This window comes from Eublepharis macularius, chromosome 13 (assembly GCF_028583425.1).
Source record: "Eublepharis macularius isolate TG4126 chromosome 13, MPM_Emac_v1.0, whole genome shotgun sequence".
Lineage (NCBI taxonomy): Eukaryota > Metazoa > Chordata > Lepidosauria > Squamata > Eublepharidae > Eublepharis > Eublepharis macularius.
In genome coordinates, this window is record NC_072802.1 from 23,781,153 (window position 1) to 23,804,528 (window position 23,376).

At 42.4% G+C, this 23,376-nt stretch overlaps 1 protein-coding gene across 1 annotated transcript in view; it reads right to left on the bottom strand.

Annotated features, from left to right (window-relative positions):
- Window positions 1-576: 576 nt before the first annotated feature.
- Window positions 577-23,376, bottom strand: part of CENPI (centromere protein I) — a 33,819-nt gene continuing 11,019 nt past the window's right edge. The window contains exons 10-21 of the mRNA XM_054996570.1: window positions 21,178-21,342; window positions 19,996-20,116; window positions 18,314-18,405; window positions 16,033-16,150; window positions 15,879-15,943; window positions 15,015-15,112; window positions 14,751-14,886; window positions 14,126-14,250; window positions 11,974-12,022; window positions 10,727-10,960; window positions 2,367-2,408; window positions 577-1,237 (exon numbers count right to left, since the gene is read on the bottom strand). Coding sequence (XP_054852545.1) covers window positions 1,115-1,237; window positions 2,367-2,408; window positions 10,727-10,960; window positions 11,974-12,022; window positions 14,126-14,250; window positions 14,751-14,886; window positions 15,015-15,112; window positions 15,879-15,943; window positions 16,033-16,150; window positions 18,314-18,405; window positions 19,996-20,116; window positions 21,178-21,342 — 1,368 coding nt within the window. The 3' untranslated portion in view covers window positions 577-1,114. The remainder of the gene's footprint in view (window positions 1,238-2,366; window positions 2,409-10,726; window positions 10,961-11,973; window positions 12,023-14,125; window positions 14,251-14,750; window positions 14,887-15,014; window positions 15,113-15,878; window positions 15,944-16,032; window positions 16,151-18,313; window positions 18,406-19,995; window positions 20,117-21,177; window positions 21,343-23,376) is intronic.

The following is a 23,376-nucleotide window of genomic DNA, read 5'->3' on the forward strand; positions in this document are numbered from 1 at the left end:
ACATGAATGTGAAAAGGGAGACACACTCCACCTCAATGAGCACTGGAATCTTTGCAACACTGCCAGCAGTGTAAAAAAATCTCCATCATGTTAACTAAAAACACTTTCTACAAAAAGACAGGATTCTCCCGAATGCCAGTTTGTCCCTTTTGTATGAGCACAATTCAGCAAAAAACACACTACAGAAGATTCTGTTACACAGAACACCACCACATAAATATAGGAACAGAGTTCATTCCGACAGCTCTCGTTTTGGGACTGGAGCACCATTCCTGGGTGTGGTACCTGCCACTCTGTTGTACCAACTGGGAAATGCTACCATATTAAGCCAAGGATGTGGAAAATCCAGGCCAGCACGCAGTTTTCGGTACTCTTGATCTTCAGCAAGTGAAAGAAATATGGCCCTTTCCAAACGTCCTTTGCAGGGACCAAAATAAGACAAGTTTATGAAAAGGCTGAGGCTTTCCTCAGATCTCATTGCCAATCAGAAAGTGTAGCAGCGGAACACCCTGCTTATCACCTCATCCGTCCAGTTCAAAAGAAGAGAGCACAAATTACAGAGTACACTGTGTTGTATAAATATCTTCTATACATTTATGTACATAGTTACAAGCACAGAAGAAAAATATTAGACGTTTCAACAGCCCCAGGGGCTTTGTGACATCAAATAAAGCAGGCATTTCAGCACCACCAAGGTGTTCCAGCTGCCTTAGAACGATGCCACCAGTTGTGTTAGTGAGGTCAAGCAGTGTCTCAACCCTGAGAAATCTTATGAATTTGACTGCAACCCCTGTGTCTCTGTCTCGGTTCATTACAACAACCATTTTTCTCTCTCCCCCTCCAGCGGAGAGAAGGCAGAAGTCATGGGGCTACCGCTGCTTCTATCTCAAGCAGAGACGTTTTTATTTAGCCCTTTCTCAGGGGATGGAATGCTCAGTGAGGCTCAGGCTCAGCTTGGCAAGGACCTCTGAGGCATCCTGGCCGGCAATTTTTGCTCTCCTATCCTTGGGTAGTTGAGTGGGACAGCAGTACCCTCTTCCTCAAAGCAAGAGTCCAGCAGCATCCCTTATTTGAGCTTGAGTAGCCAGAAGAGTCTGTAGTCTATTGTGCCCATTCACTTGCTTGTTTGTGTTTGAGAGCGCTGGGAAGCGCGGTGAATGCTACTTTCAATGAAGAGTTTCAGGCCTCGTAACTCTTGGGAGTAGAGATATTCCAGGTACCACTCCCACCGTCTCCCCTGCAGACGAAAAGCATTAGTTGTATTCAGGGCTTTTGTTCTGGGAAAAGAGGTGGTGGAACTCAGTGGGTTGCCCTCGGAGAAAATGGTCACATGGCTGGTGGCCCCGTCCCCTGATCTGCAGATAGAGGGGTTTAGCGGCACAGAGGGCAATCTAAACTCCTCTCTGTCTAGAGATCAGGGGGTGGGGCCACCAGCCATGTGACCATTTTCAAGAGGTTCCGGAACTCCGTTCCGCCGCATTCCTGCTGAAAAAAAGCCTTGGTTTGTGTGTGTGTGTGTATCGACCAAAGCTTTTTTGCACAATACCCTTTCACTGTTCACCAGCACCTGAACTCAGCCCATCCACACAGCAAATGTCTCAGTGTACCCACTGTGATAAACAGTAGCACAAACCTGGTGGAGACAGGAACTTATAACTCCTTTCATGAGCTGTATTTAACCACTTCAATTTGTATTTAACAAGATACTCCTGTTTCTATAGTGGAGGAAAGTTTGTATAAAGACAAATCACACCTTCTGCAAGCAACAGTGAAAAAGATCTCACTTATCACTCCAGTGAAAAGAAGCATGGGGCAGTATCTGCTTGACAAAGGGAAGTGCATACTGCAAAGTTAGGGAGAAGCCTCGACACAAAGCTTTGATGCAGGTTGGCAGTATTCCCCACAAAGCATGCCAGCGTGCCAACTGGCTGCCTCTGAAAGTTTACTACTCTAATCGATACTGGAAACTAAACAGCAAGGACTTAATTAAGATTCTCTAGCAGCCAAGGGAACAACTGCATTTGTCTCAAGGCTGTTTGCCTCAGGAATGGGAAGAGTCTGAGGCAGCTGATCCAGAACTTACAGCCGTCCAAGTATTCCTCCTACTCAAATTGTGGCACCAGCTGTTCTCCATGTCATGCTTCTCTTAAGGAGAACACACGTTGTGGATGCTGCTCAGCAGGTGAGCACTGAGAAGGTACAGGTTCTTCACCATTAAGGCAGAACAACGCTACCTTCTTCAAACTCTGCCACTCTTTCGAGACTGTTTCTCTCCTCTGGATGCACTATTCCTCTGGACAAGCCAGCTATGACTGACAGTTGGTTTCCTTCCCAAGCAACTCAGCCCTTTGATAAGGCCACTTTACCTGAATTAATTGGAAGTTTGGAGTTTTGTCTTCTGGTTGTGCCTGGAGTGGGAAAAATAGGCAGCCGTTAGAAATTAGGTTCTTCAAGGCATTGTTTTGCCTAGGTCTTTATCAAGAATGCATTCTGGCCAAAGCCAGCAATTCCATGGATTCATTAGAACTGGACTCTGAAAGTTATTCTAGCAGGAGGTACCATAGTCTTGCATTGTACTCCTTTGTGGACACCAGTAAGTGAAGCATTCTGGATTCCAATAGGGCAAAAATCAGAGGGTTCCAGAGGGTATAACTGGAACCATCGTGCCCCCCCTCCCAAATAACACTCTGTGTCTGTGGTTGAATTAACCTGGGTCTTGGCTCAACATGTAGAAATTTATAGGAGAAAAATACAATACAACATATCAAAATGACTTCCTGTTTGGGATCCATGGAGGTCTAACGCAGCTCCACTTGCGGAGCTGACCGGACTGCCGTTTTAACCGGCCGGCGGGGTGAAAATAGCCCGCGGCCGACTGCTCTCAGGCGGGGAGCAGGCAAAGAACGCTCAAGACCCTAGGGTGAGCTAGATCTCGGACGAGGGGGGGCTCTACACAGCGAGTCTCCCCCCGATCCTTGAGGTCCCACCTTGCGACGGGTCGGCTATAATCTCTGCGGCAGTTTTGGGGCCAATTCGGCTGGCATAAGACCTACATACCCAAGCATCGATTGGGGGAAGAAGCTGAGAGGAGAACTTAAAATCGAAACAGCGATTACAACCCGAGAAAAGTGAAGAGAAGGTAAAGATCATTATCTTCTGAGACGGGACAGATTGATAAAAACAGAGAGGAAAAAAAGTAGATTTTTAAACTGCAACAGACTAGTGAAAAGGAGGGGAAGACTCGGCAGGAATCGAATTTAAAAAGAGACTAAGTTTAAAGAAGTTATTAAAGAAATGGGACTATTGTTTTGAATACCTGTGGCTTTGGAGCTGTGAGAAAAAGACACCATCGCGAGATCTGCTGTGGGAAGACGGGAGACAGGAAGTGCGTAATAACAATAGAGTGGCTGGAGAGAAGCGGCCCTTGCTGGAGGGCAGGAAGTAGGGAATCGCCATTTTTGAAAGGGGAAGGGTCGCGGCTTCAGCGGAAGAGGAAGTAGGCCATCTTGGATTACAAAATCATAGAGAAACCATAGAGAAAAGACGCCCGACATTTTGGACTCTTTAAAACTTAATTTCTATAAGAAGACCGGGACATTTAAAATAGAAAAACGTTAAATTTTACGCCACGGAGTTAAGGAAGAGAGCGGATTCGTGGGAGCGAGCTAAAGCAAGCCCCACGATGTCAAAAAAAGAGTGGCAATCGGCAATAGAAAACCTGGATAAAAACCTGGACAAAAAACTTTTAGATATGATTAAAGAACTTAAGGACACGAAATTGGAGCTGATAAAAGAGGTTAAAGAGGTTACACAGACAGTAAAATCGGAGCTGTCAGAAGTGAAAAAAGGTATGGAAACAATACGAAGTGAATTACAAGGAACGCAGCAGAGAGTTAAAACAGTAGAAGACGCGATGGAGAATTTAGCAGACACGCAACAAACAGAGATGAGATTGGTGAAGGGGAGAATGTCAGTTGCAGAAACTAAACATATGGAGAAGCAGCTACGTTTTCGTGGCTTGCCAGAAGTGGAAGGAAAGTCAGCGCAAGAACAGATGACTGAGGTGTTGGCTGAGTACCTGGGGAAGGAGGAGGAGGAAGTTGTGGCTATCCTAGATGTGGCATACCGTGTGAATTCGAGAATAGCAACCCAGAGGAAACTACCAAGAGATGTGATTGTGCAGTTTACAACACGAAATATGAAAGAGAGGATTGTGACAAAACAGTTTCAAGATCCATTGGAGATTGATGGCAAGACGATTATTATAATGAAGGAACTGCCCAGATCAGTGTTACTGGACCGGAAAAAATATAAAGTGCTAATTCAGATTTTGAAGGACATGAAAATCAGGTACAGATGGGAGTTACCGGAAGGAGTGTCCTTTGAGTTTGGAGGGGCCAAAAAACGCATCAGATCTGAGCGAGAGATGGAGCGATTTATTAAGGACAATGAAAAAGACTTACCAACAAGATCATGAGTATGGAGTGTAAAGTATTATCTTGGAATGTAAATGGACTAAACTCACCGAATAAGAGGAAAAATACTTTTCACTGGCTACTAAAACAAAAATGTGACATTGTTTGTTTGCAAGAGACCCATATCAGAAAGCAGGATGTAAAATATTTAAAATCTGGAAAATTGGGCAAAGAATATGTAGCGGCCTCCAACAAGAAAAAAAGAGGAGTGGTGTTGTACATAAAAGAGGAGCTACAGCCAAAATTTGTTATGAGAGATGTGGAAGCTAGATTTGTAGCAGTGGAATGTATTTGGAATTTAAAGAGAGTGTTGGTAGTCGGACTTTATGCACCTAATGGTGCAAAAGAAAGCTTCTTTGAGGATTTAAGGAAGCATTTAGACGATCTTGCATACGACCAGATAATTCTTGCTGGAGACTTCAATGGAGTGACAGACTTGGAACTAGACAAAAAGACTACAACGGCACAAAAGAAAAGAGGACTATTACCAAAGCTTTTTTTTGAGTTGATTCAACAAGAGACTCTTGAAGATGTATGGAGGAGAGAATATCCTAAAAGCAGACAGTTTACTTTTTATTCTGCAAGGCATTCTACATTATCAAGAATTGATATGATCTGGGCCTCAAAAGACTTAGCATTATGGACTAAGGAGGTAGAAATAATGCCTATGGTAGGCTCAGATCACAACCCAATTATGTGGAAATTTGGAAAAAAGAGAAAAAGGAAAGCATGGAGAATAAATGAGGACTTGTTACAGGAAAGAGAGAATATGGAAATACTGAGAAGAGAGACAAAGTTTTTTATACAATACAACGTGAATAAAGAAGTACCAACCAATAAAGTTTGGGATGCTTACAAGGCGGTTGTAAGGGGCATACTAATGGACTTAAATGGTAGAGCAAGAAAGAAGAAAGAGGAGAAAAGACAAGAGATTGAGGAGAAAATAAAAGCCAAAGAAACACAGCTAAAAAAGAGACCAGGGAAAAAGAAGGTATACCAGGAAATTAAAATACTTCAAGAACAGCTAACAGCAATGAGCAATAAAGAATTGGAGTGGAATCTCAAAAGACTGAATCAAAAAGCGTTTGAGGGTGCTAATAAACCTGGGAAGTACCTGGCATGGCAATTGAAGAAGAAAAGGGAATAGAAGATAATAAATAAAATTTGCGAAGATAACAAAACGTATTTGGAGCAGGCTACCATTAGTAGAGCCTTTTATAAATTTTACGCTAAGCTGTATAATAAAAAAGAAGTAAACAAAGAATCAATAGCGTCATATTTGGAGAAAACCAAACTTCCAGAAATCTCGGAAGCTTGGAGAAATAAGTTGAATAGTGAAGTAACTGACGAGGAAATAAGTAAGGCAATACAATCTGCAAATCTAGGAAAGGCGCCAGGGCCAGATGGACTTACGGCTAAATTCTATAAGACAATGGCTAATGAACTGGCACCATTCCTAAAAGAGGTGATGAATGGGGTTTTAAGGGATCAAAGGATTCCAGAAACTTGGAGTGAAGCGAATATATCATTGATCCCAAAAGAGGGCCAAGACCTGACTAATGTGAAAAATTATAGACCTATATCGCTACTCAACAATGATTACAAAATTTTTGCGAAGATATTGGCGGAGAGATTGAAGGGGTGGCTCTCGGAAGTCATAGAGGAGGAACAAGCAGGCTTTTTGCCAGACAGACAAATAAGAGACAACTTAAGGACAGTGATCAATGCTATTGAATATTATGACAAGCGTTGTGACAAAGAGGTTGGTTTCTTCTTTGTTGACGCTGAAAAAGCGTTTGACAATTTAAACTGGGACTTTATGTTTGCCACTATGGAAAAGCTACAATTGGGAGAAAGATTCATCAGAGCAATTAAGGAAATTTATAGAGACCAGACTGCAGCAATTGTGGTGAATGATGAATTGACCAAGAAATTGACGATAAGTAAAGGAACAAGACAAGGTTGCCCGTTATCTCCATTGTTGTTCATTTTAGTATTGGAGATTCTGATGATACAAATACGTCAAGATGATGAAATTCGTGGAATAAAAATAAAGGACTATTCATACAAGGTCAGAGCATTTGCGGATGACATAATGTTAATTGTAGAGGACCCATTGGAGAACATGCCAAGAGTGATAGATAAGATCAAGGAGTTTGGAGACTTGGCAGGTTTCTTCATTAACAAAAAGAAGTCAAAGATATTATGCAAAAATATGACTAAGCAGAAACAACAATTGTTAATGGAAACAACGGATTGTGAAGTAACAAGTAAAGTGAAATATTTGGGAGTCGAATTAACTGCAAAGAACATAGATCTATTCAAAAACAATTATGAAAAACTATGGACTCAGATAGAGAGAGACTTGATTAAATGGAATAGATTGAATTTGTCGTGGTTGGGTAGGATTGCAGCAGTTAAGATGAATGTGTTACCAAGAGTAATGTTTTTGCTACAGACAATACCAATCATCAGAGACTCCAAACAATTTGAAAAATGGCAGAGGAAAATATCAGATTTTGTTTGGGCAGGCAAGAAGCCTCGAGTGAAAGTGAAAGTTTTACAAGATGCAAAGGAAAGAGGCGGAATGCAACTGCCCAATCTGAGACTTTATCATGATGCAATCTGCCTAGTTTGGTTGAAAGAATGGATGACATTAAAGAACAAGAAACTATTAGCCCTAGAGGGATATAAAAAAATATTTGGATGGCACGCATATTTATGGCATGACAAAGTAAAGGTCAACTCGATGTTCCTGCATCACTTTGTTCGGAGAAGTCTATACATAATCTGGAAGAAGTACAGAATTTATCTACAAGAAGGAACCCCTTTGTGGGTGGTTCCATATGAGGTGATAGACCCGAGAGCTGTTGATAATGAACAACAATGTTTAACGTATAAAGAAATAACTAAAACTGAAGCATCCAAACTTAGAATAAAGACACAAGAGGAACTATCACCTAACTACGATTGGTTCCAGTATAGACAGATCAGAGACTTATATAATTCGGACTCTGTAAAGGGAGGTATACGAATAGAGAATTCGGAACTAGAGCAGACCCTTCTTAAAGAAGATAAGAAAAGAATATCCAAGGTATACCAAGTACTGTTGAAGTGGTATACCGAGGATGAGATAGTTAAAACACAAATGGTGAAATGGGCTATAAACTTTAATAAAGAAATAACAATGGAGGCATGGGAATACTTGTGGAAAACTACAATGAAGACAACGACATGTATTAATATTAAAGAGAACATTCATAAAATGATCTATCGTTGGTACATGACACCAAAGAAGATTGCGCTAGGGAATTTGAATACTTCTAATAAATGCTGGAAATGTAAGAAGCATGAGGGCTCCCTCTATCATATGTGGTGGTCGTGTGAGGTAGCCAGGCAGTACTGGGGGGAAATAATAAGAGAAATGAGTGAAATTTTACAATTTCAAATTAATAAGAACCCAGAACTCCTGCTACTGAACTTGGGAATGGAGGGAATTCCAGCCCAACACAGGACGTTGATATTTTATATGACAGCAGCAGCTAGACTTTTGTATGCGCAAAAATGGAAAGTACAAGAAGTGCCAACTATGGAAGATTGGACTTACAAATTGCTGTATATGGCTGAAATGGACAAGATGACAAGAAAATTGAGAGATCTGGACTCAGGGCAGTTCAACACAGACTGGGAGAAGCTGAAACAATACCTGGAGAAGAAATGGGAGGTGGGAGGAAAACTGTGGCAGTTTGAGAACTACTGAAGTATTGAAGTAGAGGGGGGAGACTTTACCGGGGGGAGAAGAGATAAATGTGAATTAATAAGCAGTCAGATTAATAGATTGACATATATATAGATATATGTAGGTTAACAAACAGAACATAGAGAAAATAATTAATTATAAGGACTAAATATAAGGAGCGATTAACTAACAATATTTTCTTTTTTTTCTGACAAGTTTTGTACCAAACTGAATGTCTGAAGATATAGATGGGTCAAATTGATTGACTACGTGAGGAGAGATATATAGAACTATTATAAAAAGATAGAATGAGTAATATATATAGAGAATAAGTCAAATTGTTTGATATAAACGAATGTATGATCTATATGGTTTATGATATATAGAAATACCTGAAATTGAAAAATTGGGATAAATTGTTTATCTAAGATAGAAACAAAGGCTTACAGTTTGGGCATATAATGTTAAAAATAGTTAAGGATGTACTGCTTAGAATAATGGAGAATATATATTTGTTTTAGATAGAGGAAGCTAATAAAAGTAAGGGAAAGGGGACAAAGGGTTGGAAAGCTGTTGGAAGTCAACAAAAAGGGGGGGGAAAGGGAGGGGGTTAGAGATGAAAAAATTGGGGAAAATTGAATGTAAATGTGGAAATAATGGATTCTAACCCAATAAAAATTTTTCAAAAAAAAAAAAAACATATCAAAATGACTGGAGGAAAAATGGTTCAGAAGACTTTGGCCATCTACTGTCCTTTTGCTACAGCACAGTGCCCTCTGGTGATGTGAACAACAAAATTCTAGCCTAGTATATTTACCAAAGGCAACATCAACAGGGGTATACTGCCCACAAACGAAGCCTTCTTGACGAGAACCTGTCTGCCTGACACTGGAACAAGGTACTCACATGACTGCCAGATATAATTCCTTGAGGGCTCCTGTGCCTTTAAAAGCACTGAAAGAAAGTTCTCCCCCAGGTGGAAATGTTTCCTTCTATGCCATTTTTGGAGGTACACTGCCCTCCTTGGATCTAGGCCTGGCAGTCCTATGTGGACTTTTTCTTGTTTCTTATTTGCTGGACTGTATTTAAGCTGCTAGGCTCTTTGACCATTAAGAGCCGGACCAAATGAGACATTTTTCACGAGGCGAGTCGGCGCAAGTTTCCCTGGGAAATGTAGGAGACGCCTTTCCCTCTCCGCCGCTACACGCTGCCCTCTTGGAACGGGTGTGTTTGGGTGGGTGGGTGGAGCCCTGAGGTATTCCCGCCCCCATCTCCTGCCTGTTGCCTCACAAACTGGAAAGGCGCTGAGGAAAAGTGGTAAAGTGGTAAGTTTCTTTTGGGGAACTGGGGTGGGGGTGGGATGGAATAATGACAGAAAAAAGCAATGGGGAAGGGAAAGGAGAAAGCAGGAAGAACCTGGAGAAACAGCTGCGCCTCAGGGTGTGCACCTTGAATGAGCTGCTGAAGATGCAAATCTTTCTTCCAGGCACAAGCCCACACCCACCCCGGACATGAGGGCATCCTAGGAGAGAGCAGCAGCAGCCTGCCCCGGAACTGTCTTTGGGGGCCCTCTGTCCAGCAGGCTTGTGCCTTGAAGAAAGATTTGCATCTTCAGCAACTCATTCAAAGCGCACACCCTGAGGCGCAGCTGTTTCTCCAGGTCCTTCCTGTTTTCTCCTTTCCCTTTGCTTTCTTCTGTCATTATTCCACCCCCCGCCCAGTCCCCCCAAAGAAACGTATCACTTTTCCTCAGCTCCTTTCCAGTTTGTGAGGTGAAAGGCAGGAGACGGAGGGAGGGGAATGCCTTGGGGCTCCACCCACCCACGCAAACACCCATGTTCAGAGAGTGCAGCGAGCAGCGGCAGAGAGAAAGGCGTCTCCTAGGTAAACTTGCGCCAACTCGCCTCGTGAAAAATGTCTCATTTGGTCTGGCTCTAAGAGAGTCTTTTCAAAAACTAGGTCAGAAATAAACCAAAGGCAGAAATTCTTGAACTGTATACAGCAAGTACACATACTGTTTTTTTCTCAAAATGGAGGAGTGCATTATAGTGGCTAAGAGTCTGAACTATAAATCAGGAATCCCTGGTGTGAATCTCATTACTGCCATAAATCCACTAGGTGACCTTAGACAAGCCATTTTTAATATTCTGTTCCCTCCTACACCACACACAATATCAGGAAGCCCACCCTGAGGCAGGAGCACAGTAAATACTGAAATATAAAAGGACTTGAAAGCCTTTGAGTAGCATAGTTTTAAAAGAAGTCATACCTTTGGGGATGATGCTACTGAATACATACAAATGCCTGGAAAGCCAGAGTGGTGTAGTAATTAGAGGCCCTGGGCCATCTTCCCTCAGCCGCAAAGCTCGCTTAGATGACCTTGGGCCAATAACTCTTTCTCAGTCTAACTTACCACACAGAGCTGGGAAGGCAAAATGGAAAAGGGAGAACCACATATGCCACCTCAGAGGAAGGACACAACACAAATCTAGCAGAGGATTTCTCTCCTTACCTCCTGTAGGAAGAGCATAGCATAGCCTGTCAGGGCAGGGTGATAAACAATGTTGAAGCTCTTCCTGTATCCCTTCACTCTGGTCTTCTCTAGCACTTCTGGATCCATGTGAATACCTTGATGGTGGAAATCCTTCTGGAACACATTTGAGGTCCACAAGCACCCAACCATGGCTGTTATGTACTGGTTATATTCTTGGCAAGTCTGGCTGCTGAACTTGAACTGTAGTACTGTCTGATAGGACAGAGCAAAACAGAATACATACACACTTCAGCCATATCAACTGCCTTCTTCCCTTGCTAGCCTAGTGTCACTCCAACATATCCTTGCAATGTTCTTAAAAATTTGCACTGCTAATCAAATCCCCAATGGCCAATGAGAAGCATTGCTGGGCAAAAGCCCCACCTGGCCCTGCTTACTTTCTAAAAATACTTGGCAGGAGACAGAAAAGGTGTTGGCAGGCATCACAGCACTCATGGGCACCACACTGGGGAAACCTGCTCTAAAACAAGTTCAAGAATCAATCAGGACTAGGGATCCTAATGATGCACAAGTGACCCCCTCCCAGCTTGTCATCAGGTTCATACAGAGCACAACCAGCTTTGTGGAAGGGTGTCTCCATATTGTCTGAGACATGGATGGGGTATCTAAAGGTTGTTTGCTGCTAACGACAGCAACAGAACTGTTGGGAACAGGACAGCATGAAGTTAGCAGCCAACCCACAACACTATCTGTACTTCCATCCACCCACCCACCCACCCGTGTCATTTTGGTTTGGCTGCCATTCAAGCATTCCCAATCCTGCCCTAAATGATGGGCAGTGATCAGAGAGAACAAATGACAGCCCAAACCTTCCAGTCCTTCTTATACCTCACTTTCAAGATTCGATCATGTCCTGTATGTTCAGCTTCCACACCACAGACTGCTGTGGTACTTTGGTTTGAATAAAGGATAAACGCAGAAAGGTGGCACAAAATGACTCTCAAAATGTTTTCAGGAAGACAAAATGAGACTGTTAGGCCACACCAAACATAGACCAGTGAGGGGGGAAATAAATATTTGGGACTGAGGATAATGAAGCCTCCCTTTACAGAGGCAGGAAAATCTGCGAACACGTTGCACCGGCAAAAAAATTTGAAAGGGAAGGCTGAAAGAGATACTATAGTTACTATCAACAGACAAGAGCCAATGGAGATCTTTACTCCAGTTTGAACAAAGGGGATAAGGCATCTCTTAACTTGGAGTACCTTTTTAGCCTGTAGATTTTGTTTTGCAGATATCAAGTTGGCTCGGTATCTGGAGTGGGAATGAAAGAACAAAAGGAATATTAGATGATGTTCTGAATTAGCAGTGCATATTTGGGCTAGCCAGAGCTATCCTAGGGTTGGTAGTGCTTTCCTGCTCTTCTCCCTTTCTCTGTTAGAATCATTCCTTAACATTCAGAAATCTCCCCCCTCTCTGCTTTCTTGCAAAGCAGGCCATAGGAGCTCTGCAAGACAGCTTTGATCCTAATAGCAAACGTGCTGAATTCTCTTGGGGATACAAAGAGCACCAGGAGTTCAAGCGTTGCCTTTGTACAGCCCAGAAGCAGCTGTTACTAAGCAGAAGGATGGCAACACTTGAGCGGGTGGTCGTTTCAGTCTGTGAATGTGCCTGAGCTCAAGGAGGCTGTCGCAACCCAACAGCAGTATGCACAGCCGAAAGAGGTGGAATGCGACCTTCAGTGGTAGCAGCAGAGACTCCTTAGTCTGTGACTACAGAAACCAGAAGTCACCAGAAATAATCGGTCTCAACAGCTGTTCTATATATTAAGCACTAGTTTCAGTGAATCTCCCAGAGTGCTGCTTTCCACATTAATTATCTACGGCTTCCTTGGGAAGAAAGCCACACAAAGAGCCCTATGCCAGCTGTCCAGCAATTGGCTGCTTCTTGAATTGGATTTAACCCCTGAAACAACCAACGTTGTCAAGAACAGCAGTGTTCTGTTACAGAGCAGGGCTAGCAGAGAACTGACCGCTGTTTGTCATCAAAACTGGCCACCAAGAGCTTAGACCATCGGCAGCTAATGAACATAGCCACTCCAACTAAAACCATCACTTAGAGACTGAGTTAGGTGTCCTATTACTCCAGAACCTGAAGTGATTTGTAACAATTCCACCCACATCATAAGGTGTTTATAATGTCAAAGAACAGTTGCTTTAATTGTCAGAGATGCTCAACAGCTCACGAGACAAACTCACAATGCAAGAACTTTTTTCTTATCTCTATTACTCTTGCCCTTACGCCATGTTTAATTCATGTTATGAACAATCCAAAAGCAATTTTTATAGCAATCTTGTTGGCCAAACTTAGTTCATATTTCAGATTTAAGTTCATTCGCGGGAGCGGGGGAGCACAGGTTTTAAAGGAGTTCTCCAATTTCCACGCTAAAATTATCTAGCTTCTTAAAATTGCACCCGTGAGTTACGTTTAAGCACAGAAGTTCTGTTTTAAAACAAAATGCTGACACCACTATGGAGTCAGTTTTTACACTAGACGTATTCACAGTGAGGAAGAGAAGCCTGAATTCAAACTCTGAATCAGTTGTTCACAAAATGGCAGAACTAGAGTCCTCCTCTATGACTAAATGAACTACTCCTTCTAAGCAAGCAGATCTAACTCTGGACTATCATGATCATGGCTGCAGGCACACTCGTTTCTACATTTCCAAGGAGAATCCAGAGAGCCAAACACACCATGAAAACCAGAGATTGCAAAATAACTTAGAAGGTAGTAAGATGTTGTACCATCTCCAGACCTCAATTTGTAAATGGTGAATAATTTGGGAGGGTCAGGAAGACACTTTCCTCTAGCTCTGTGACTTAACATCTACCTAGCCCCAAGAAGTTGACTTAGGTTCTGTACATGCATCAGAAGCATCATCCCTGCCCAGAGCGACCAAATGCAAAGGGGAAAAAAAAAATAAGAGAGCTTGATAAGGATGTATTGTCGAAGGCTTTCACGGCCGGAGAACGATGGTTGTTGTGGGTTTTCCGGGCTGTATTGCCGTGGTCTTGGCATTGTAGTTCCTGACGTTTCGCCAGCAGCTGTGGCTGGCATCTTCAGAGGTGTAGCACCAAAAGACAGAGATCTCTCAGTGTCACAGCACTCAGTGTCACAGCTGCTGACGAAACGTCAGCAACTACAATGCCAAGACCACGGCAATACAGCCCGGAAAACCCACAACAACCATCTTGATAAGGATGTTGCAGATTAGTGGCAGGGGTGATTAAACTATTACTAAGCAGCCCTGAAGAGGCAGAACCCTGGAAATCCTGATGCTGTTCTGAAGGAGGAAAAAATATTCCCAGCATAAGGAGCATCAGGACAGAAAAAAGGACCGTCCCGTCTTTTCAATACCTGTGCATAATATAGCAGAGGTGGTCCAGACAGACAGAATCCATGCTAAGCAGAGCCGTATAGAAGACTCCAGCAGGAGGCATCACAACTAAGGGGAGGTTATACTTCAGATACACGTCACTCACCTGCAAAACAGGAAGAAGTACAGCCAAGTAAGCTTTTGTGTTCAGCACTCTAGTCCTGGGCACCACATCAACACAGGGGGCCTCGTTTTTCTTTAACTCCTGGTTAAACTCTGGGACCCTGTTTACTACTGTATCAGTTCAATAGGCAATTAAAATATTTTTATTTCTCTTGTCCTGTTCTATGGGAGCATTCTGTAAACACCTTGAAAGTCAGCTATTTCCTAAGTTAAACACACTTCCGGCTGCTACTCCAAGAATATACAAGGAGAGTGTAGGGGAAAAGAGCAACATGAATGTCAGGTGTCCTACTGACCAAATAAACTTTTGAAGATTTCTATATCTTTAAAAGGGGGGAGGAGGTTCTGCTGTTTCCAGAATTTTCCCCTGTGTTTATTTGTTTTCTGGCCAAAGTCCCAGAGCCTTTACAAGAAGGCTTGCCTTCTGCCAAGGACAGTGGACCTTTATACAGAACCAACTTTTGGCACCAACAGCTTACATACTATCTCATAGAAATCCAGGATGAAGTGCATCAAGAAAGCAGAGTTGTTCTCCAAGCTCAGGGCAACAGTCGAGAGCCAGCCAACGAAGTGGATGAGATCTGCCACAGAGCTCACCAAGCCAGAAAGGGTGGTGTTCCTGCAGCCAGGCAAGATACAGACATGAGCTTCAATACAGGCCTCTTAGCATAACAGGACTACCAAGAGGGGCAATATTTGCTTGATATTGCAGTACAGGTGTCCTGCCTTTTAAAAGAATCAACTTACAAGAGATCAGCATTCAACTTTGTTGTTGTATCTGTTTGCATGAGGTGCCAATTCAGCCAGTTCAGTAACATCTCCCTCAAGCTTTCAAAAACACTGCACTATGGAGAGAAACAAAATAACCCATGGATCAGCTTTATTGCAGACCTGGCAAGGACATCATTGACTATACCATTAAGATTGTGTAAAGAAATTAGGGAAGAGCTTCTCAAAACCCAGGATAGCAGCCGTGATAAGCTTCAAGAACTTTACAGGGTACTTCATTAGATTGCAGTTGCAGTGTGAGCCTCAAGAGACAAAAGATAAAAAAGTTGTAGGAAACATGAATGCCTAAATTCTGGCACGCCCCAGCTTATTAAATGTTGCCTGCTTTATATATACACATACACATGTGCACACATTCAAAGAACTTCAATTAAGAGAGAAGGATCCTTTTTATTATCCTACCAGAGCAAATAAGAGGATTTGTATATGCAGTTTCCATGTCTCTGGCTGTGCACACAATAAAGAGTAGAGACTTCAAGAGATATTACTCTCTTAGCTCTATTTTTGAGACACTGTAAGCCAAATTCTCCCACAAAGAGCCATTTTAGACAGGAAAAGAAACCCATTTAATGAGCATGATGTGCTTTGCATACTTTTTTTTTAGCAATTGCCACGCAGTGTTGTTTTGCACCAAGTGCAATTGATAACCTAACACTGTTGCCCCCTATGATCAATGGTCTCTTCAGTATCTCAGGCAAGCATCTCTGAGCCATTACCACTTCAGCACACACTCCCGGGCCCCTTCACTTCCATTCCCAATAGGCTGGGGATCAAATCGGGTACCTCGTATGTCACATTAGCTGGCCCCTCTCCCGCCATTACCTTAAAATAAAGGGATGATGTGAAAAAAAGTTGTGCCAGGGGCTTGAAGAGATAGGACTTCATTTCTGAAAAGGAGGAAAAAAGAAGAAATGGTGACGGTGAAGCAAAGCTGTCTAAACAACAAAGCAAACTGTGCTTAGTCCATGTCACATACCTGAGAAGGTGCTGAGAGGGATCCAGGTCACCAGTTGCAGGACCTGAGACCGACAGGAGTAGCCATCCCAGAACGGGAGGCTCCTGTACAAGAATTCTTCACAGGATGAGAAGCCCTCCTGAAAAGCAGAGTTGATACTGTCAAGAGTTTTCTTGCCAGTCACACTCTTTTCATGCTCCCACCCTTGTAATGTTTTCCCAGAGCCGAGATGACAGATGTACTTGTGTGACTCCCTTCAAGAAACAGGTTAAGCAGCAGCTTTATCAAGGCTGCCATACCAAAGAGAGGCAAGTTCTGTGTCACAGATGGCAAGAGTTCCTACTGTTCAAGAGATCACTTTGGTCAAGGTAATTTCCCTATGGCCAAGGTAAACCCAGAGACAAGCCAAAATGTTTTATGCCAAAATTGGATCATCTAAATGGCATACCTTGTAATAAAAATTATATCCTAAAAAATGAACCAATTTGCTGCCCTTTGATGGCACCCCCTAACTATTTTTCGATGAGGTGTCCTGCTATACACCATGATAAAATGGTAGGGCTGGCCCTGAGTCAAGCCCATCTTAAATGGCTTCTCCTGAGCCTGGAAGTGACACAAGAAATGCAAGCCCAAATCAGTGTAATTTATTTCAATAACAATACGGATTATCAGAATGTTCACTGCTTAGCCAAGGCCTGGAGAAGATACAGGGGTACCAGAGGGAGAACAGAACAAAGCCTGAGAAAGCATAGAAACTCCCATCTTTGGCTCTGTCCAAGAGCCGCCACCACCTCTGCCTCCACATCCATATCTCCATAAGATGCTCTACATGTATTTCAACAACTAGTCTTAAATCAGATAGGATAGTGTTTACAATGGTAGCAGTTTGCAGATGCAATGTGTAATGTTATCTTTTATTTATTTAATGTTATTTGTAGTCCATCTTTCTCATTAAGACTCAAGGCGGGTTACACAGTGTAATTCAATACAATCAACAGCCAGGGCATACAGTAAACAGTACAACAGGGTACAGATTACAGAAATTTGAAAACAAGTAGAAAGCTGATAGGGAACTGAAACAACGTTGAAATAAAACAAAAGCAATATGACATAATAAATGACAGTAACAGTGCACAGAAGTTTAGTCTACAGTCCCGACCTCTTTATGAAAGCCCTTTATTAGAGCCCTAGAATTGCTTATGGTCTGTTTCAACATTTGTTCAACTCTGCATGGATTCTTACTAATGCTACGTCTTTGTAAATTGTGTTTATTTACTGTATGACACTGTTTATGGAAATGTCCTTGAAACTAACTGATCGGCCTTGAAACTAACACATTGGCTTTGAGTCTCAGTGAGAAAGGCGGACTATAAATGACATAAATAAATAAAAATATTTGAACCATTTCCTTACAGCACAGCCCTATTACCTGTGTAAGAAAGCTTTCCTGAATAATTCAGTTTTGCAGTTTATGGAAAGCCAGGAGAGTGGGAGCTTCCCTGACCTCTTCAAGCAGACTGTTCAATAAGGTGGGGACTACTACAGAGAATGTGCGTGTATGGACAGCTATTGAGTTTGCCCATTTATAGGGTGGCCCTTGCAGAAGGCAATGTTCAGATGAACGGAGCTGGCTTGGTGGAGCATAGAGAGAGAGAGGCAGTCTTGTGGGTATGAGGAACCGAAGCCATGAAGGGTTTTGTACGTGATAGCCAAAACTTTGAATTGAGCCCAGTAATAGACGGCCAGCACACATAGTGACTGCAGAATGAGAGTAATAGACATGTTCCACTTAACTTCTGAGTCTCTGAGTTGACTTTGAGGGGAGACCTAAGAAGAGTGCATTACAATAGTTAAGTCTCAATATTATCACAATGTGGATCCAGGTGGCCAGATCAGTAGGGGGCCATCTTTCGGGCTAGACTTCGTGGAAGGGATTTTTGGCAACTGCATTAATTCGCTTCCCTAGCAGTGTCACTGGGTCCAATATAATCCCCAGGCCCTTAACTGAGTCTGCAAGGGTCAGCTGAACTCCATCGAAAGTGGGGAGCAGAATGTCCTTCAATATCTCTGCCTTCCCAAACAGCATCATTTCCATCTTGTCTGGGTTCAGTTTCAATTTGTACATTTTGCCCCAGCTGACCATAGCTGTCAGGTAGTAATTTAAGATTTAATATTCCTCTGTAGCATATTCATCACTGCTAACACTCATTGGAGCCCTTGAGTTACAAAAGGTGCTGATGGAAATTAAAGCCCAGACACCCCCAATCCCCAAGGTATGACAGTGAAATGTGGAGAACTTCACCTGCAAAAAACATTCTGCTTCAAAGATTTTCCTCAAGAAGTCCTTGAATTCCAATTCAAACGGCTGGTTCTCAAATTTATGCCAAGGACATTCTGAATCATAAGAAGAGACAGAGACAAACAATGCCACAATGCCTTCTTTACCACACCTCCCTTCCCACATCATGTAAATTATGCTCCTGCCAAGAAGCCGCTGCTGAACCTGGGTCCAATTCTCATTAAGAGCCAAGCTACAAGTGATGAATTACACTTGCCTGGCAAGTGAACAGACTCACGTGTATTCCTCCCTGTTCACTTGCCATTCCCTTGCTCTGGAGCGCAAGTGAACAGGGAGGAATACACATGAGTCTGTTCACTTGCCGGGCAAGTGTAATTCGTCACTTGTAGCTTGGCTCTGAGACGGCAGGTCTGTGTCTCAGCTGAGCTACTGCAGTTGGGGGCTCACATGACTGAACTGTTTCCCATGGGGAAAGGGAAGATACCTACACATAGTATAATAGGGAGATGGTTAGGCTAGAACCTTTCTCCAAGGTGCACGTTTTCTATGCAGAGGATTTTTTTCCCCTGTGGAAAAGCATTCCTTCATGTTAGCCCCTATTTGCTGTTACAGAGCACTACATTCCAGACAGATTTTACTATCTTAATCAGGAAAAATTTATTTATTTATTTAAAACATTTATTAGCCCCCTTTATGAGGCAGGGTCTCATGGCAGCTTACAAGCTAAATAAAATGACATTAATAAAACTACATTTAAAAAAAAAAACAGAATAAAAAAAAACAGATTAAGACTGCCAGTAACTAGGAAAAAATGAAATTAATTAAAAGCATTCCTAAATAACACCATCTTCAGCTGCCTCCTAAAGATCTGTAGTGAGGGGGCCAGTCATGGCACTGCCACTCAAAAGGTCCTCTCTCGTGCACCCACCAAATAAGCTCCTTTAGTTGGTGGGACAGTCAGGAGAGCCACTCCCCGTGATCTTAACTCCTGGGAGGAAAATCTGGGAGAAGACAGTTCTTTAGATACCTGAGTCCTGAGCCACATAGGGTTTTAAAGGATAAAACCAATACCTTGAATTGGGCCCAGGAACGGATCGGTAGCTACTGTAATTGCTGTAGTATCAGGGTTTTACAGTCCCAATAGCTGGCCCCAAATAGTGGTCTAGCCGAAGCATTTTGTATTAGCTGCAGCTACTGAACTCTCTTCAACGGTAACCCCAAGTAAAACACATTGCAACAGTCCAGTCTAGATATAACTAAGGTATGGACCACTGTGATTAGATTTGATTGGCTAGGAATGGATGCAGCTGATACACCAATCAAAGTTAGGCAAAAGCATCTGAACTACCTCAGCAACCTGGTTTTCAAAGGTAACTACTGTGTCAAACAGCACTCCCAAGTGGTGAATCTGGCTGTTCGATGGGAGTATAACTCCAACCAAGATACGAGAGATCTCAAGTCCCTGGTCTGCCTTTCTAGTAAACTAGAGCACCTCTATTTTATCGGGATTAAGTTTCAATTTGTTCACCCTCATCCAGCTCATTACAGATTCCAAGGACCAGTTCATAACATCAATAGCATCATCAGCATTAGGTGGAAAAGGCAGAGCTGAGTATCGTCTGCAAATGATGTGAGCCTAGATGCATCCATCTATTGACATGTTGTCTCACAATCAATTTCCCTACCTTCTCTAAGCGTCTGGCCCATCCAGTAGTACATCCTTCGGTAGACAGAGTCATCTGAAACACAGTTAACATAGTGCAGCAAAAGAGGATTTGCTAGCACAGAGCCTATCCGGGAAGGAAGCTGCAACAGACATCAGGAGGACAAATAGTGAGAAAGTGATATACAAGATTGCTCCAGTACAGCCAACACTACCACATGTCTCTGTATCTCAACACAGGAATTCAAGCATATACAAGATATTGTGGTTTGCTTCCTTTTATTTTTATTTCTGTTGTAAGATTCTGTTTATTTTAAAGTTTGATGTCAGCAGCTTTGGAATCCACTGATCAGGAGAAATACAGGATATAAATATTATGCATTAAATAAAATAAAAATTGAAACAATGTTTGCATGTATAAGGACAGGATTGTTGAGTGAAAGGACAAATGCTGTTAAAACCTGTGAAAACTATATGCATCAGATAGTTATATAAGATGACACACACATTCTAATACAGTGATTTTGCACAAGTACTGTAATATATGGTACATATTGTTGTAAACAGGAATCTGGCAACCTTCCTGTTTCAGGAAGGACAACCCAACTGCTTCAGATAATTTCATTTAGCGTGTCCCTCATACAAACTCAGAGACATCTGGAGCTATCATGAATCAGAGACGTCCCCAAACTAATCGCCTGCAATAAAAGCGTGAAGGTAACTACTACCTCACCAAGATGCACACTTAAGTACTGATTCTGGAATAAATCTGGAGTGAAACTTCCATATGGGATGACACTCTCAAATGACTATGAAGTTATTCGTTATGAGTGCCCCTCCCTCCATGGATAGTGAAATGAGATACTTTTGTGCCAGTGTGTATTTTGTCATTACATCAGAACCAGCAAACTCTGATTTGCTGCAAGCCTAAAAATAAGTAATATGACCGTACAGAGGGGAGAGGCGAGTGAGCAAGCCCAAGGACCCTCCAGGTTCATTTATATAGTGGCAAACTATGGTTTTTTTCCAAATTTCATATATCCTAAGTATTAAATTCGAATCATTTGCAAATATTTATTTTTTTAGAAATAGACCCTAGTTGAGTCATGAAAAAACAAAGAGCTTTTAAAAAGCATAACTGGGGCTCAATACCCTGTTCTGCTTAATTGTTTCATCCCTTGTACATTCGTTTTTAGTCACTTACTTCTAAACAGTGGATGTTCTCTAGAAGCTGGGGGAAGGTCTGTAGCTGCTCCACTGGGAAGGCATCACTATGGACAATGAGATCAATATGGTGTGTCCTTTGGCTCACAGCAGAGCAGCTGGACTGGACACTGCATGCAGGCAAGACCAACTTGTTATTCCACTTCTGTAGAGAAAACAGCAAGAGGCCAAAAGTAAACCTTGCATAGCTACATTGCCAAGATTGCGCTCACTGTATTTTGCAAGGAAGCCAAGATAAAGGTTTGGATCCAGTGACAGAGTTCATGAAAGGAGCCAACAGAATGGCTCTTTCCTCAGCTCAAAACTACTCTTTGAGGAACAGGAGACAGCAAAACCTAAGACTGGGTGGGGTGCTCTAGCAGTGAGCAGGGATCAGGTGAAATTGCCTCTCTCTTCCATTTGAGGCTTCCATCATTATACTGCCTTGTTGCTGTAGCACCCCATCTTGCAGCCCATTTTACTTGTGAAGCTCTCCCAGTCCTCAGAGGAGTTTCAGGACACATGGCAGAGTGTCTGGGGAAGGCAAGGAAAGACCTGAGCTGCTAACTGTTTCTGGGAACTCCCCCATTCAATAGAACTGGTAAGTATTAGCTCTCCACTTGCTGCAGTCCAATCATCATATTTTCTCCACTCCTTTTCTAAAGCTGTATCACCCCTGCTGAAACATTCTTAACAATTCTTAGAGTTTTGTAATATGTGTTTCATTACAGAAAGTTTGTAAAACTTACGTATCTTCCTAGGCATACATAATGCAAACAAGAGTCCAGGGCAGTTATCCCCTCATGCTATAGTACTATCAAAGCTAAGCAGGTGTGAATCAGATCAGTGATGAGATAAAACGCCTCAAATAAGTTTTTCCAAAAAGAAAAGGACATAAGTGGAAGAAAGTGATTTTCACAAGTTCACTACTATCTGGATGCATTTTTCACACTGGTTTCTCTGCCAAAGATTTCCCATCAATTGCAGTATTTTTAGCATGCACTCAGCTTCTTCTGAGGCATTAGTTGTACTGGTTCTTGCTATCACCTATGTGATAGCATCATCTGAAATATCGTTGAGCACATCACCTAAACTCCATTAAGCAGTCTTACATAATTGTCCAAAGAATTTCATGGTCTCCTGGAATACTCTGAAATCATGCCAAATAAGAATTCTTCCTTGCATAGTAACTGTGCTTTTTCCAATTTGGAAGCAAGCTTCTCATCTCTCTTACTCAGTCTTTTACTTCTAACATTTATCTTGTCATGCAAATCTGACTGCACACAGATAGCTGCTGCTTATTATTATTAGTATTGTTGTTATTGTTATTTTTACGAACAGTTAAATAGAATGGGGATGAGCAAAAACCAAAAGGGGCAGAAAACCTAGAACACTGCAGACAGAAATTACCAACCCATGTAGCAAATTATGATGCGGGAAACCATAATTAGAGACAAACTGAATAAACAGAGACACACACAGAACAAAATAAAACCTGTCAAAAGAGATAAGCAATTATGGAAGGAGACTAGTAACAACGCCCATTGTGGGGGAAAATACTGCGTGCTCTAGAAAGGGAAGGCATGCATTGCCTCCTCCTCCATGACTGATCCCGGTCAGGTGATGGTTGGGTGATGGGAGGACGGCATTGCCACCTGATCCCTGCTTGATCCTGGCTGGGTGAAGGGGGGTGGGCATTGCCACCTGCTCCACGCCTGAACCCAGCTGGGTGAAGGCACTTGCTCCACTCCTAATCCCGGCTGCATGAAGGGGGTGGGGCCGGCACTGCCTCCTGCTCCGCGCCTGATCCTGGCCAGGTGATGGTGGGTGGGCATTGCCACCTGCTCTGCTCCTGATCCCAACTGAAGAAGAGCTACCTCGGAGCACAAGTCAGGTAACAGAAGGCAAAAAGCCCCCCCGAAGTATACAATCAACAGAAATGAACGAAATTAACAAAATAATCAAAACTAATTCATATAAAGTGCTAATAGTGCCTCAGAAATCAAAATCAATGAAAACAAATTTAGACATATATACACATATACAAATTTCAGCAATACGCAATGGTGGGAACATAAATATACAATCCAATATTATTTATCACCATGAATATCCAACTGTTAGGAAAAAGTTCATGAAAGGGTAGAAGCCTGAAGTGTTGCAGTAGATGCAGGACAGTGTTGTTCAGTCCAAACAGCCA